This window comes from Triticum aestivum, chromosome 7D (genome assembly GCF_018294505.1).
Source record: "Triticum aestivum cultivar Chinese Spring chromosome 7D, IWGSC CS RefSeq v2.1, whole genome shotgun sequence".
Classification (NCBI taxonomy): Eukaryota; Viridiplantae; Streptophyta; class Magnoliopsida; order Poales; family Poaceae; genus Triticum; species Triticum aestivum.
In genome coordinates, this window is record NC_057814.1 from 243845647 (window position 1) to 243860335 (window position 14689).

Genomic DNA, 14689 nt, shown 5'->3' on the forward strand with positions numbered 1-14689 from the left:
ACGCGAGAAGAGCGCTCCATGGTCGACTCAACGGCGGGCAACCATATATATGCATATAGCAGTTGAACACGCAAGGAAAAGTTGTCCACAAGCCGAGCGCGCCAACAGACCCGAGCAGAGCACGCCAACGGACACGAGCAGAGCGCGCCGCGACGCCTAACGGTGAGCAGAGCTTGCCGAGGGACGCGAGCAGAGGCCGGCATAGTGATATGTGGCAAATAAGACGAACTGTGCGAGCAATGTCGGAGACATCAAGCATGAATCAGACTAGAGTTGTGTGTGTGATACATGGCATACAGTTGATCCATCCGAGTTGTTTGTGATGGAATAAGCCGTGTGTATCGCGGGCAAACGCTTGCTGGTATATAACCTTAAATTTAACCAAAAAAGTGTTAATGCATGTTACAAAAATTGTATAACTGGAAACTATGTTCAAATACGAATCCAACAATATAATCTTTGGCGACATGTATTCGTATTTTATTAGTTAAATCCTACTTATAAACCATGACGTGGGTATAGTAGGTAATTAAACTGTAACCATTTTTTTGTATTAATCGTATGTGTACGTGTCCTTCCGTCCTCCTCTCGCACGTCTTGTCACCCCGCTACCGCAGACAGCTTACAGCGCAAGCTTGCGTAGCGCGCGTAGGCGTTCTTTTGGCCAAATGGTGGCTCGAAGTGGCGCCAATGAATCGCCGGTGAGCCCGTTCCCGCGCAACCTCGCAGGTTCCCGCGCAAGCTTCCCGCCCGACTCGGTGAAATCCCCCAAAATCCCAATGCTTACCAGCCTGCTATATAAACCCTCACAGCCGGCGAGTCCTGCATCGCATTTTCCCCTCCCTCCTTGTCGCTTATCTCATCTGCTTCTCCCACAATCGCCAATGGCACCCATCCGCCGTCGCTCAGCCACTCCACCGTCATCAGTGGAGAGCTCCAACTGGGAGGCTATACCGCGGCGGCAGCGCAGTCCCCGACGTAGTGTAGTGTGTGTGGCGTCCTTGTTGGGTGGGCGGAACACCCACCACACGCTCCGCCACCGGTGCCCGTCGGCAGCTGTTGCCGGCCGTCGTTGCTGCCACAGCACCATTGAAAGCCAGGGCCAACGCTCGCTCCGCCGCCACGTCCTGAAGGTGGGAGGTGGCCGTCGTGGCCGCCACCCTACTGCCGGCCATCACCCGCTCCGCCACAATGGCCCGAAGGCAGGTGATGGCCGCCCTGGCCGCCACCCCACTGCCGGCCACCATCACCCGCTCCACCACCGCGGCCCAAAGGCGGGAGGTGGCCGTCGTGGCCGCCACCCCATAGTCGGCCGCCGTGGCCGCCAGCTCACCGTCGACCGCCGGAATCATCACCCGCTCCGCCAGCGCCGCCCGAAGGAGGGATGCAGAGGTGGAGGCCCGCACGTGCGTCAGCGACCTTGCACGCTACATCGAGTTCCCGTGGGAGGAGGAGGAGCGCCTCATCGAGCATGCAAAGAGCCTTGCTGCAGTCGTGGCCACAGCACACGCCGACGCAGAGGCGAGGAATAAGGAGATCTATGAGCAGTCCACCCGCTTCGAGAGGGGTTCCCCTCGTCTGAAGCGGCAGTGGGCATTCGATCTAGCAAGTGCCGCTGAACGTGCAGCAGCGGCATTCACCGTATTGCAGTTGTCCAGCGCGTCGGAAGGCTCCTCCTCCTCCCCTGCCTCTTACTGAGCGCGCTCGGCAGAGGAGAGGCTGCCGGAAGTAGCACAAAGCCCCTCCGTAGTAGTAGTATTTAGGGTCTATTTTGTTCAGTTCATCTGACTATAGATGTCGTGGAACTTACAACGTACTTAAAATTAGCTAGTATATATAGTTTAACAAGCTATTTCAGTACGTGGTTAGCAACAATTGGGGAAAATTTTGGTCGGTTCAGGTGTCGAGTTGAACTGTTTGTATAAATTAAGAACGACTGCTTAATCTATGAATGAAATCTATGCTTAATTACTGAATTGTAGTTGCAAAAATTAGATAGTGTTATTGATTTTTAGCTGCATATTTTGACAAATCGCAGTGCTACAAGGATTGACAAATGGCAATGTTACTAGATCAACAAATGTCAATCTTTCCAGTTTGACAAATGGCAACATACCCAATATGACATATGCAAATATTACCAAATTGTTTGTACGTGGTTGCACACGGGTCATCCAAAACAACCTTTTGCGTTGAAGGGATGCACAAATCCTGCGCTGTGAATTTTCTCTCGACTTAAGGGGGAAGACCATAGCATTCACTTTGCATACGGGTGCTCTATCTAAAACGCTTGCGATCAAGAGCTGCACAAATCCTGCTCGGCACATTTTCTCTTGGCTTCCTGGGGAAGCTGTCGATTTGCATACGAGTGTTCTAACTAAAACATTTGCGATCAAGAGCTGCACAAATCCTGCCCGGCACATTTTCCCTTGGCTTCCTGGTGAAGTTGTCGGTTTGCATACGGGTGTTCTAACTAAAACGTTTGCCATGAGTGTTTTATATTTAAAACCCGTATTAAACTGCGGCTTGGACGCCATTAATGGAGAGGATGCGAGTAAGGCGGGCGGCCATGGAGGTCAAAGGGCTCGCTTCCTGGTGAGCCTGCGCAGCGTACAGCTCGCACACTTCCCAGTGAGCCTCCGCATTGGAGTACAACTCGCACGCCTCCCGTTTAGTCAAGCACTCAAGCACCTGTCCGCATGGCACCTCCTAGCCATTACAAGAGTGAGGCGTGGCGTCACGTGAATGGTTAACAGAAAGCACACTATTTAAATTATACAAAATGTTTGAGATGTTACATTGGCAAGTATTTGTTTCAAAATGCCTTTGTTGGCTGTTATTCGAGTGCACCTTCTCTCAAAATGGACACGAAAAATACCACAGCATGTCGGGTGCCATTCCATGATAGCATGTCAAGTTTCATGAATTTCAGACATGTTTTGGATTTACTAGAATTTAAAAACAAAGTATCTCAACGTTTTGCCGGCAATCAAAAGTGCCCTGGTGTTTCAAACTCATTCTCATTTCTTGCATGGGACCTAAGCATGCACCCAATGACACAGATTTAATTTTTCAACCAATTTATATGCATCGGAGCATGTGCATGTAGTTCAAATTTGAATTATGCACATAAAATGCCTAGAAGACCTAGTTAATGTATAAAAATGTCCAAATGAACCCCGGAAGATTCCACAATTTAACACAACACTCCTGTTGTTCTATCTTGACACTAGAAATTTTTTGAAAGCAATAAGAGGCAATGGATATCGTTTCGTCCCCAAAGGTGGCACGTTCCCTACCGATACCATCACGCTTGTTGTGAGAAGCTCTGGTTTGTGAGAATCTTATACCCAAACCTACCCCAAATGGGAAATTTTTTACCACGGAATGTTGATGCCGCTCCATGATAGCATGCCAAGTTTCATTAATTTCAAACGAGTTTTGGATTTACTAGAATTTAAAAACCAGGTATCTCAATGTTTGCGGCCCAGTGATGGTGGCAGGGTGTTTGACATTCATTACCATTTCTTGCATGGGACCTAAGCATGCAACCAAGGACACAGATTTGTTTTTTCAACCAATTTATATGCACCGGAGCATGTGCATGTAGTTCAAATTTGAATTATGCACATAAAATGCCTAGAAAACCCAGTTAATGTATAAAAATGTCCAAATGAACCCCGAAAGATTCCAAAATCTAACACAACACTCCTGTTTCTATGTTGACACTAGAAAATTTTGAAAGCAATAAGATGCAACGGATATCATTTCATCACCAAAGGTGGCACGTTCCCTACCGAAACCATCACGCTTGTTGTGAGATGCTCTGGTTTGTGAGAATCTTATACCCAAACCTGCACCAAATGGGACAATTTTTTTACCACGGCATGTTGATGCCGCTCCATGATAGCGTGCCAAGTTTCTTGAATTTCATACGGGTTTTGGATTTACTAGAATTTAAAAACCAGGTATCTCAATGTTTGCGGCCCAATGACGGTGGCAGGGTGTTAGACATTCATTCACATTTCTTGCATGGGACCTAAGCATGCAACCAAGGACACATATTTGATTTTTCAACCAATTTATATGCACCGGAGCATGTGCATGTAGTTCAAATTTGAATTATGCACATAAAATGCATAGAAAACCAAGTTAATGTATAAAAATGTCCAAATGAACCCCAAAAGATTCTAAAATTTAACACAACACTCCTGTTGTTCTATGTTGACACTAGAAAATGTTTGAAAGCAATAAGAGGCAACGGATATCGTTTCGTCCCCAAAGGTGGCACGTTCCCTTCCGAAACCATCACGCTTGTTGTGAGGAGCTCTGGTTTGTGAGAAGCTTATACCCAAACCTGCCCCAAATGGGTCAATTTTTTTACCACGGCATGTCGATGCCACTCCATGATAGCATAACAAGTTTCATGAATTTCAGACGAGTTTTGGATTTACTAGAATTTAAAAACCAGGTATATCAATGTTGCTGCCCAGTGACGGTGGCAGGGTGTTTGACATTCATTCCCATTTCTTGCATGGGACCTAAGCATGCAACCAAGTACACGGATTTGATTTTTCAACCAATTTATATGCACTCGAGCATGTGCATGTAGTTCAAATTACAATTATGCACATAAAATGCCTAAAAAACCAGTTAATATATAAAAATGTCCAAATGAACCCTGAAAAATTCCAAAATTTAACACAACACTCCTGTTGTTCTATGTTGACACTAGAAAAATTTTGAAAGCAATAAGAGGCAACGGATATCGTTTCGTCCCCAAAGGTGGCACGTTCCCTACTGAAACCATCACGCTTGTTGTGAGAAGCTCTGGATTGTGAGAAGCTTATACCCAAACCTACCCCAAATGGGACAAAAATTTCACCACGGCATGTTGATGCCGCTCCATGATAGCATGCCAAGTTTCATGAATTTCAGACGAGTTTTGGACTTACTAGAATTTAAAAACCAGGTATCTCAATGTTTGCGGCCTAGTGACGGTGGCAGGGTGTTTGATATTCAATCCCATTTCTTGCATGGGACCTAAGCATGCAACCAAGGACACAGATTTGATTTTTCAACCCGTTTATATGCACTAGAGCATGTGCGTGTAGTTCAAATTTGAATTATGCACCTAAAATGCCTATAAAACCAAGTTAATGTATAAAACATCCAAACGAACCCTGAATGATTCCAATTTTTTTGACGACACACCTATAGTTGCATGTTCACTGCAGATAAAAGTTCTAGCAATTCAAACACCATCCTTTGCAGCTGTGACCCCATTATGTAATTCAAATCAAGACGAAAAATCAAGTAGATCACACACAGTTTATTATCACCAACCGTGTGAGATGCAGCACAAAATATCTTGGAGCACCGTCGGAGCATAGTACGCATACGGCTTACGCGAGAAGGTGCGATGGCTACAGTCCACAGCCGGCGTGTCAAGCACACTAGCTCGCTCCCCAAATATCATTTCACTGTTCAATCATCGCCGGAGAAAGATGGGGACGTGGACCCGCGTCGTGAGGGAAACTTCGGTGGCTCACTCCGGTGAGAGCGCGGCCGTAGCCGCCAGGCGCGTGCTAACAAGATTCGTGAGGGCGACCACAATCTGCGTCCGGGCGGCCAAGGCAACCCAAACGGCTGCTGTTGCTTCTTAGGCGGCGGCAACAACATCTGCCTCGGGGTAGCAACTGGCTAGAGCGGCACAACAGCTGCCTGTTTCGCAGTGGCGGCCTTAGCTCTAATGGAGGCCACCCACGACCTTGTTGAGGCCGCCCATGCCCAGCTCGTGGCGTTCAGTGCACAGATCGAACGAAGCTTCTCCGACAACAATCGGCAACCCACGACCGAAGAGTTGGCAATCGCCGAGAGAGTTCGAGCAGCCGTCTGTTCCTGCCCGGCACCTTGCCACGACAGAGCCCGCCAAAGCCCAAATCGCGGCCGCCCACGCCCAGCTCGTGGCGGCCTATTCCAAAGAGATGGCGGATGCGGATGGAGAGATGCTTGTCGGGTATGGTGTGATGGATGCGATGGAGCCCCTTCCCCAGGAGACCGTCGGGCGCGAGCTGGACATGGAGGCGGCGGTGGAGATCGACGAGCACCAGCCGTAGTAGTACTCTTTGTTTTGTTTAATTAAGAGCGTCGGTCTTTAATTTGTTAGAGTAATGTTTAGGTCAGCTAGCTCTGTTTAATTACTGAACTTGCTCGATGAAGAAGTGTGGGTGTACTGTAGTCTCCTTTGTGTACCCAAATTATGCAATGACGTGGATGACCACTGTAACCAGGGAAATTCAAACCAAAATTTTTGACGTTCAAACTCATCACACACAGGTTAAGTTATCTGAATCGTTTGTGATGTTCACATATTTTACACAGTTCTGAACAAGGGACCGTGTTTGATGACACTTTGCGCGCCATTTTTTCGCTGAAGCGATTCCAAATTTTCGGCTTCCGTGGAAATATCTACCTCCTCGCCCCCTCCCCCTTACCAAAAGCCACATTTCCCCTGTTTCCGCCTTCTTTTTCAAGTTGAAACCTTCACTCCTTGCTTGCAGCGCCGCCTCCTCGCCGGCGACCCTCCTTCGCGCTGCTCAGCCTCGTCTATCCAGACAGGTAATCCACACCTGACCCGCATCCTCCTCCTCCTTCCACATCCCACATGCCCCGACCGTCGGCGCAACACCTTCCACCCAAATCACCGACCCCTCCACCAAATAAGCGCCGCCCTAAGGCATGGTGCACGTAGTATAGCCAGGATCTCAAGGAGCATTTGGCAGCGGAGAAGCAAATCGCGGCCGCACGCGCGGATGAGGTCGCGATGGCTGCATACGTGCCGACTCCCAGATCTTGGAGGCGCACCTCGCCGTCAAGGCCACCGTCGACGCCTCGCGCGCCGATGATGCGACATGGTTGGCTGCTTTAACCGACAGTTCGTGGTGTTTTCTCGAGCCCACCCTTTTAACTGTTTGGTTAATTAGTTGTCGTGTTCAGTTAACTGTTTGGTTCAATTCTGCAAATATGATGTTCAATTCTTCAGGGTGCAATTTTGTATTGTCTTCCATGTGAGAAATAAATTGAATTTTTTTTACAAAATACATGAGAAACAAATACAATTGCTACATATCCAAGTTGTCAAGCATGCTTGGTTTGGTTAACATTCTAATCTTCTAGTATGTTATACATTGTGCAATGTGGTTCTCATTTAACGTTTGGTTCATTTGTTGTGGTGTTTAGTTAACTGTTTGGTTCGATTCTGCAATGCGATGTTCAATTCTTGTGGGTCAATTCTGTTATTATATACCATGTGATAAATAAATCGAATTTGGCTGTACTAAATACATGAGAAACAAATACAATTGCTATATTTCCAAGTTGTTAAGCATGCTTGGTTTGGTTAACTATCTGATCTTTTATTAGGAGTATGTTATATTATGCAATGTGGTGCTCAGTTAACTTTTGGTTCATTTGTTGTGGCGTTTAGTTAACTGTTGGGTTCAATTCTGCAATGCGATGTTCAGTTGTTGTGGGTGCATTCTGTTATTGTATACCATGTGAGGAATAAATTGAATTTGGCTATACTAAATACATGAGAAACAAATACAATTGCTATATTTCCAAGTTGTTAAGCATGCTTGGTTTGGTTAACTGTCTGATCTTCTATTAGGAGTGTGTTATATTGTACAATGTGGTGCTCAGTTAATGTTTGGTTCATTTGTTGTGGTGTTTAGTTAACTACTTGGTTCAATTCTGCAATGCGATGTCCAATTGTCGTGGGTAGAATTTTGTATTATTGTGCATGTGAGGAATAAATCGAATTTGGTTGCACTTAATACATGAGAAACATATACAAGTGCTAGTAGGATGGGAGTGGTGATAATATATTTGTGGAATTGTTTCATTAATATTTGGAATAGTTCTGAGAGGATCGGGAAGCGTTTCGGGGTCACGGGAAGGGTTTCGGTGAATATCGGGTAATACAGGGTATTACCGATAAATAATATATAGGTAGAAATTGTTTCCAGCGATATTGATAAATATATAAAATTTTCTAAAAGTATTTAGAACTATTTTATAGTTAATATCAACGGGCCTTAAAAGGCCAAGAGGAGGAAGTCATCTTGAGGCGCCCCTTCCTATAAGGAAGGAGACCGAATAGGGAGGGGGAGGAGTCAGACACCTCCTCCCCCTGGCCGGCGCACCAAGGGGGAAACTTTCCCCCTTGGTGGCAGCCCTCCCTCTCCCCTCTATCCTCTATATACATGAGGATATGTGCACTTTTTGATACACAAGTTTCGAAGCCTCCTCTAGTTCTTTTACTTTGAGTTCTAGCTTTTCCTAGTTCAGTAATTAGAGCTAGGATAATCCTCTTGTCCTCATAATTGGAATCCCTATGGGGTTCTAATCTCCTCCCTCTAATTCTCTAGCAACGATAGCTCTAGACGGCGAAACGCTGCCAAATCATGAAGGCTGCACGCCTGCAACCAAGTAGAGAGGTCGTGCTTTCGGTTTTCGGTTCGAGGGACTGTTCGTGGGCAGTACACGGGATCATTCATCGATGGTTCAAGGGACTCCAAATACGATCTACATTGACACGTTCTTCTTCGTCTGCAACTCGGTGGCAGTAACGATCATGACCCCAACCCGTTATGCATCTACATATTGATCTTGGGTGTGTGTAGGCGCGATTTTTTTGTTTTCTACTACATTTCGCAACACATGGGAGGCGGCAGGGCCTTGTGTCCCAAGTGGGCCAGTCCTTCTCCCATACTTGGCATCTTTTTCCCACTTCTGGCTCATAAATTTTCCTTGATTTCACCAGAAATCGTTTATTTCGTTCATTAATTCATTCTGATAGCTATGGCGTGGTCTTTCCTTATGACTCCCATGCTTAATACGAAAAGCGGTTCTTGTGTGAAAAGTGTGAACTGACTATCTCCTTATTTTCTAATTGTTCTTCCGATAGGAAAATTCCCTTGATTAGCTAACCTAGTCGAAGCATAACAATAGTGCATTTCTCCTTGATGGTAAGATTTACATGTTGGATTTCTGCCCTAGAGGCAATCATGTATGATAATATTTTCTATGTGTTTATGAAAGAATATAGTCATGGACTTTATCAATGATGTATAGCAGCAAGTACGTGATTTGTTTGTGGGACTATGCATTATATTGTGACTATCCTAAAAGGTCCCTAGTTGAAAGGGCTGTGTGGACGCGCAGCCGACTAGACTAGCATATGACACGGTGGATGGATCGCTCTCACTGCCATGGAGCATTGGATGCTAACCGGATAATATGGACTCGGAAGGATCTGGTCGGATTCAAAATAGTCGGATCCGAGTCGAGATAAGGTCCAAGTTGGACAAGCCTGATTATGAGACCCAGCGATAGGCCATTTGTGAGTCTCTAGTACAACGTAGGTTTTATGTAAGACCTCAACTGGCGTATGTACTCGGGATGGTGATAGACCTGCTTTGGGCCGACCAAACGCTACTCCGTAACTAGGTATTTATAAAGTTAGGTTTCGAGCTTGTCCAGACTCATGTTGCGAGACATGGTCGAGCAAGATGGGATTTGCCCCTCCAATCAGGAGAGATATACTATGATCCCCTCATGTGATCCGACCAAGATAAGCATGGCCATGCAACAAGGATTATGGGATAATCGTTTGTGGTCGAAATCACTGAAACGAGAAAGAAGTCGGGTTGTAACAGGGATGACCACATCGCCTTGAGCCCGACAACATATCGTGTGGCAAAGGGAACGAAAGTATGATGTACAGGCTCGCCAACCGGCTTCATAGTCTGCTTGGTGGTCGCCACGCCTTGCTAGAGGCCGCTACCAACTGACCTACGACCAAGCCGACTTGAACCTAAAGGGTAGCACGCTTAAGATGACACTGGTGGGACGTGATCCGAGCTGGACTTGGATCTTGATCGAGTAGACTTTGGGCTTTAGGATCCGTGCGAGGCCCAAGTGTTGAGCCTGCGACGCATGCCTATATATAGTGGAGGTGCGGCATACTTTTTAGTTGATTGCTTCGGCGTCGTAACTAGGGCTTTGCATGTGTTGCAACTAGCTACCTTCACTCGTCCCCGACTATGTGATCACACCTAGCAATCCGCCGCATGGTGTTCCTCCTGCACGTGCGGATACCGTTGGAGGCGGTGCACTTGCGCCGCTCTAGCGAACCTATTCGTGGGATCCAACGATCAGCTGTTCGAGGGGGGCGGACGAGGAGGAGACAAACCCCGCGGACGCGCTACCCCAACTCTTTGTCTGCTGCATGGCATTGCGCGTCTAGTGGTAACGATCCGTGATCCATCTCCAGTAGCATGTTCCTGGATGTTCTGCGGGTAGGAAATTTAATGCAGTCGACGCACCCTACTGTAGAACCCAACATTACATATTTTCTACCTCTGCTACTTCTGTATGTTCTAAATTTCCTCGCCGGTGACCGCACCTTCACTTCAGGGGTTTTATCGCCGCCGCTCACAGAGACGGCGGATTGAGGACGCGGTCGTCGAAAGGGAACAACAAGGACTTGGACGACGGCCGCTGCCGTAGTCTAGGTTTAGGTCTGGCCCCCTTCTGTTAATGAAAAGTGTCCGAAATGTAGTGAATGTGCTCCAGTTTGTATGGATATCAATTTGTTTGCATGAATTTTGTTCGGTTAGTTGAAACCCTATTTGAAATGTATATGGATAGTATTGGATGACCGGTTCCCGCATCTGTATCCGCGGATAGATAGGGTGTCCGGTTTATGCGTGAGGGTTGGAAATGCGCCGGCAAGCAAGCATGTCAAATATGGACAGGCATAGAAACAAAGCCCCCATTGGGATGATCTTTTCCCCCAAACATCTCCCTTTAAACCGGTGAAGGGACACCAACCAAAACCACAGGCTCTGCCGGTCTGCCCATACACAACTACAAGAAAAGAGAACACAAATCCACAACTAGCCATGTCCTCTCTCTATCTCCCCCGTAAGTCCATAAACAAATATATATATATATATACTAGGACTAGGTGAGCTGCTTCAGCCTTCAGAGTACAACCAGCAACAGGGGAGGAGGAAGAGGAGGGAGGGGCGCCACCACCATCACCACCACCACAAGTACACTCAGATTGGGGGCGCAAAGGAGAAGTATCCCTTTTGCCTCACCACCTTCTTCCTCTTGTGCAAGCAAGAAAACAAGGGGTCTTGAACAATGATGGCCTGTGGGTCTCGAAGCAACGAGATAGTGGACGAGTTCGAGAAGCTGGTCATCAAGATGAACCCTCCAAGGTTTCTCTCCTTCCTCACAACCCCATGCTCTTCCTCCTGTCTGCCCCTTTGACATCTGTCCCTTGTTAACTGTGCTGCTGCTCCTTGGCCTTTCGGAACTTGCAGGGTCACCGTGGATAATACCTCCGACATGACTGCAACCTTGGTCAAGGTACAGACAGAGCTTCGGAGCCCTGCTCGGTTCTTGGTTCCTGCTGCAAATTCTGTGCCGACATTTCTTTTCTTTGCGTAATTATTTCCCACGCCTGGTTTGTTTGCGCAGGTTGACAGCGCGAACAAGTATGGGACCTTGCTAGAGGTTGTTCAGGTGCTGACCGATCTGAAGCTGACCATAAACCGGGCCTACATTTCCTCTGATGGGGAGTGGTTCATGGATGGTGAGCAGGGCCTTTTTTTACCTGCAGCATCCCTGTGTTGGAAAGATTAAGGAGGAAGCTAGCGTGCCTTTCTGCTTTCTATTTGGGCGTAAATCTTTCCGTCTTTTCCAATCTTGATGACGAGGCTCCACCTTTGTGCAGTGTTCCATGTCGTGGATGAGGAAGGGAATAAGCTTTATGACGGCCAAGTCATCGACAGAATTGAACAGGTAAAGTACAAGGAATCCCAGCTTGTGCAGCTGCCTGCGAATTAATGGTGTCCCTGGCAAAGGCAGAGCAGAATGCAGAGCAATGTGAGCTCATTGCAGTTTGGGATCGGCGATGTGATAGGATTGTGTTGATTTCAGTCTCTGGGAGCCGGGTCGCTCAGCTTCCGCGGCACGGACCGGTGCGTCGGCGTCGAGGCGGAGGCAGAGGCGGCGCAGACGGTGATCGAGCTGATCGGCCGGGACCGGCCGGGCCTCCTGTCGGAGGTGTTCGCGGTGCTCACCAACCTCAAGTGCAACATCGCGGCGTCCGAGGTGTGGACGCACGACGGCCGCATGGCGGCGCTCATGTACGTGACGGACGCCGAGACCGGCGGCGGCATCGAGGAGCCCGAGCGGCTGGACACGGTGAAGCGGCTGCTCCGGCACGTGCTGCGCGGCAGCAGCCGGGACAAGAAGGCCGCCCGGGCCGCCATCTCGGCGCGCGCCGCGGCGCCGCACGCGCAGCGGCGCCTGCACCAGATGATGCACGCCGACCGGGGCGTCCACCGCGCCGACGACGGCGACGCGGCGGCGGACGACCGGAGCCTGCCGGTGGTGGTGGTGGAGGACTGCGCCGAGAGGGGGTACACGCTGGTGAACGTGCGGTGCCGCGACCGGCCGAAGCTGCTGTTCGACACGGTGTGCACCCTCACCGACATGCAGTACCTCGTCTTCCACGGCACCGTCATCGCCGAGGGCTCCGAGGCCTACCAGGTACGCGCCCGCTCTCCTCTCCCTGATGAGACTGTTACATCAACGATGCATCTTTCTTTCCCTGCCAGTGCCACTCTCCAGTCCAGTACTCCTACACAGCATTTTCACCGGCTCTGATGCTCCTCGCATCGCATTTCTTTGACCGGTAGTAGTACACGCTAGTGGTACCGGAGAGCAGAGCAGAGATGCCTCTGCGTTGTTAGATCTTGGCATGTGACGAGGGAAGGATGGAGATCCTACCTAGTTTTGCGTGAGCTTGACTGACTGACTGACTCCTTTCGTTCCTATACGCAACAAACAACGAGAAGAAAATGCATATTTCTTAGTACTACGAGCAGAACGGAAAAGACAGACACATGCTCATCGGTCCTCCGCTCCTGCAGGAGTATTACATCAGGCACCTCGACGACGGCGCCGCCGCCTCCGACCAAGACCGGGAGCAGCTCCGCCGCTGCCTCGAGGCCGCCATCCAACGCCGTAACACAGAGGTACACATCATCATCATCATCATATAACTAGTCCAGTGTATATGCATTCGGTTCGGACACAAAACATTCTTACTGGACTGAGCTGCACTGCACTGTAAGATGAGATGAGAAGCACTGCATGTGACGCGTTTGCACTTGGCAGGGGCTTGGGCTGGAGCTGTGCTGCGAGGACAGGGTGGGGCTGCTGTCGGACGTGACGCGTATATTCCGGGAGCACGGGCTGTCGGTCACGCACGCCGAGGTGGCGACGCGGGGGGAGCGGGCGGCCAACGTCTTCTACGTGGTGACCGCGTCGGGGATGCCCGTGCAGGCGCAGGCCGTGGAGGCCGTCAGGGCGGAGATCGGCGACGAGATCCTCTTGGTGAAAGAGGACGCCGCCGCGCCCAAGTCGCCCCCGGGCCGCGACGGCGGCGGTCGCTCGCTCGGAAACATGATCCGGTCCCGCTCCGAGAAGTTCCTCTACAACCTCGGGCTCATCAGGTCATGCTCTTAGAGCGGCATGGACCTACCTACCACCTAGCTCCGGTCGATCAGCTCATCAGGTCGTGCTCTTAGAGGAGCATGGATGGACCTACCTAGCTCAGGTTTGCAGCGCTGTAGTACGTAGTAGCTACTTGCTAGCTAAGCTAAGTACGTAGCTAGGCTAGGGCGCGGCGCCTTTGTCAACGATCCTTGTCAAGTTCTTGGGTGAAAAGGAACGTGCATGTTTCGTCCTCAATCTGTAGCAGTGTAAATATTCTCAATCTTGTCGTTGTTCTTCATCATTTGCCATATCTTGCTTCTGTGGATTGCTTGTGTCCGCGTCAGCATCGACGTGGCAAATTGAGCTAACCACGAATCACGAGGGGTAGAAATTGACCTGCGAACGTACTACGTTGGTATTGGACTGGATGAACGAAAGGCAGGAACAAGTAGGGAGACTCAATGGGGATCGATCGAGGTCGTTGCGCGAAAGATTAAAGCAAGCGGGGTTCGTTATCGATATAATATGCATGCTTGCATCAAGTACTAATGCGGATCGATGCACTCGGGCCGGTCTAAAGGTGGTGTCAAAACAAAGGATGCTTAGCCATGCTGAAGCAAACAGCTAGATGAGTACTGCCATTCAAGTGCAAATCATGTACGGCGCCTTGGTTTCTTCCCGTTCAATGTTAGTTAAGACACTAGTAGTTTAATTAATCTGTCCCTTTCAATGCGTGCGTATGCTCGTGAGGCGCAAGCTAGACTACTGAGATTTACTTTGTCATCACGTGCGTGCTGGTGCTGCTGTATAGCAGTAGCTCGTGAATTCAACTGCCGTTCCCGATCAGTACCACCTCCCTAGCAATTAGCAAAGCTACAACCATGGACATGAAAGAATGAATGCACACGAGACGTACATGGCTCAGCAGTCATGGCAGAAGCGCATCGTTCAAAGTTTCAAACCACAGTGTGTGTATGTGTTCTCCTGACGAACCACAGTAATACAGTAACACGTCAGAGAGAGAGAGATCTGGGTCAAGGAAAAGAGAGAAAACAGTACTAGCTGGTTTGTTTTCATGAGACGGAGAAAAGGAGCTGAGACGCCG

General features: G+C 48.9%; 1 protein-coding gene across 1 annotated transcript; it reads left to right on the forward strand.

The window, feature by feature from the left end:
- The first annotated feature begins 10907 nt into the window (after positions 1-10907).
- LOC123167845 (ACT domain-containing protein ACR4) lies at positions 10908-13885 on the forward strand. The gene is made up of 7 exons (XM_044585706.1): positions 10908-11294; positions 11400-11445; positions 11557-11671; positions 11813-11880; positions 12019-12633; positions 13017-13121; positions 13264-13885. Exons 1-7 carry the CDS (start codon positions 11218-11220, stop codon positions 13612-13614), a joined length of 1377 nt encoding a protein of 458 aa, XP_044441641.1. The 5' UTR covers positions 10908-11217; the 3' UTR covers positions 13615-13885.
- Positions 13886-14689: the final 804 nt, after the last annotated feature.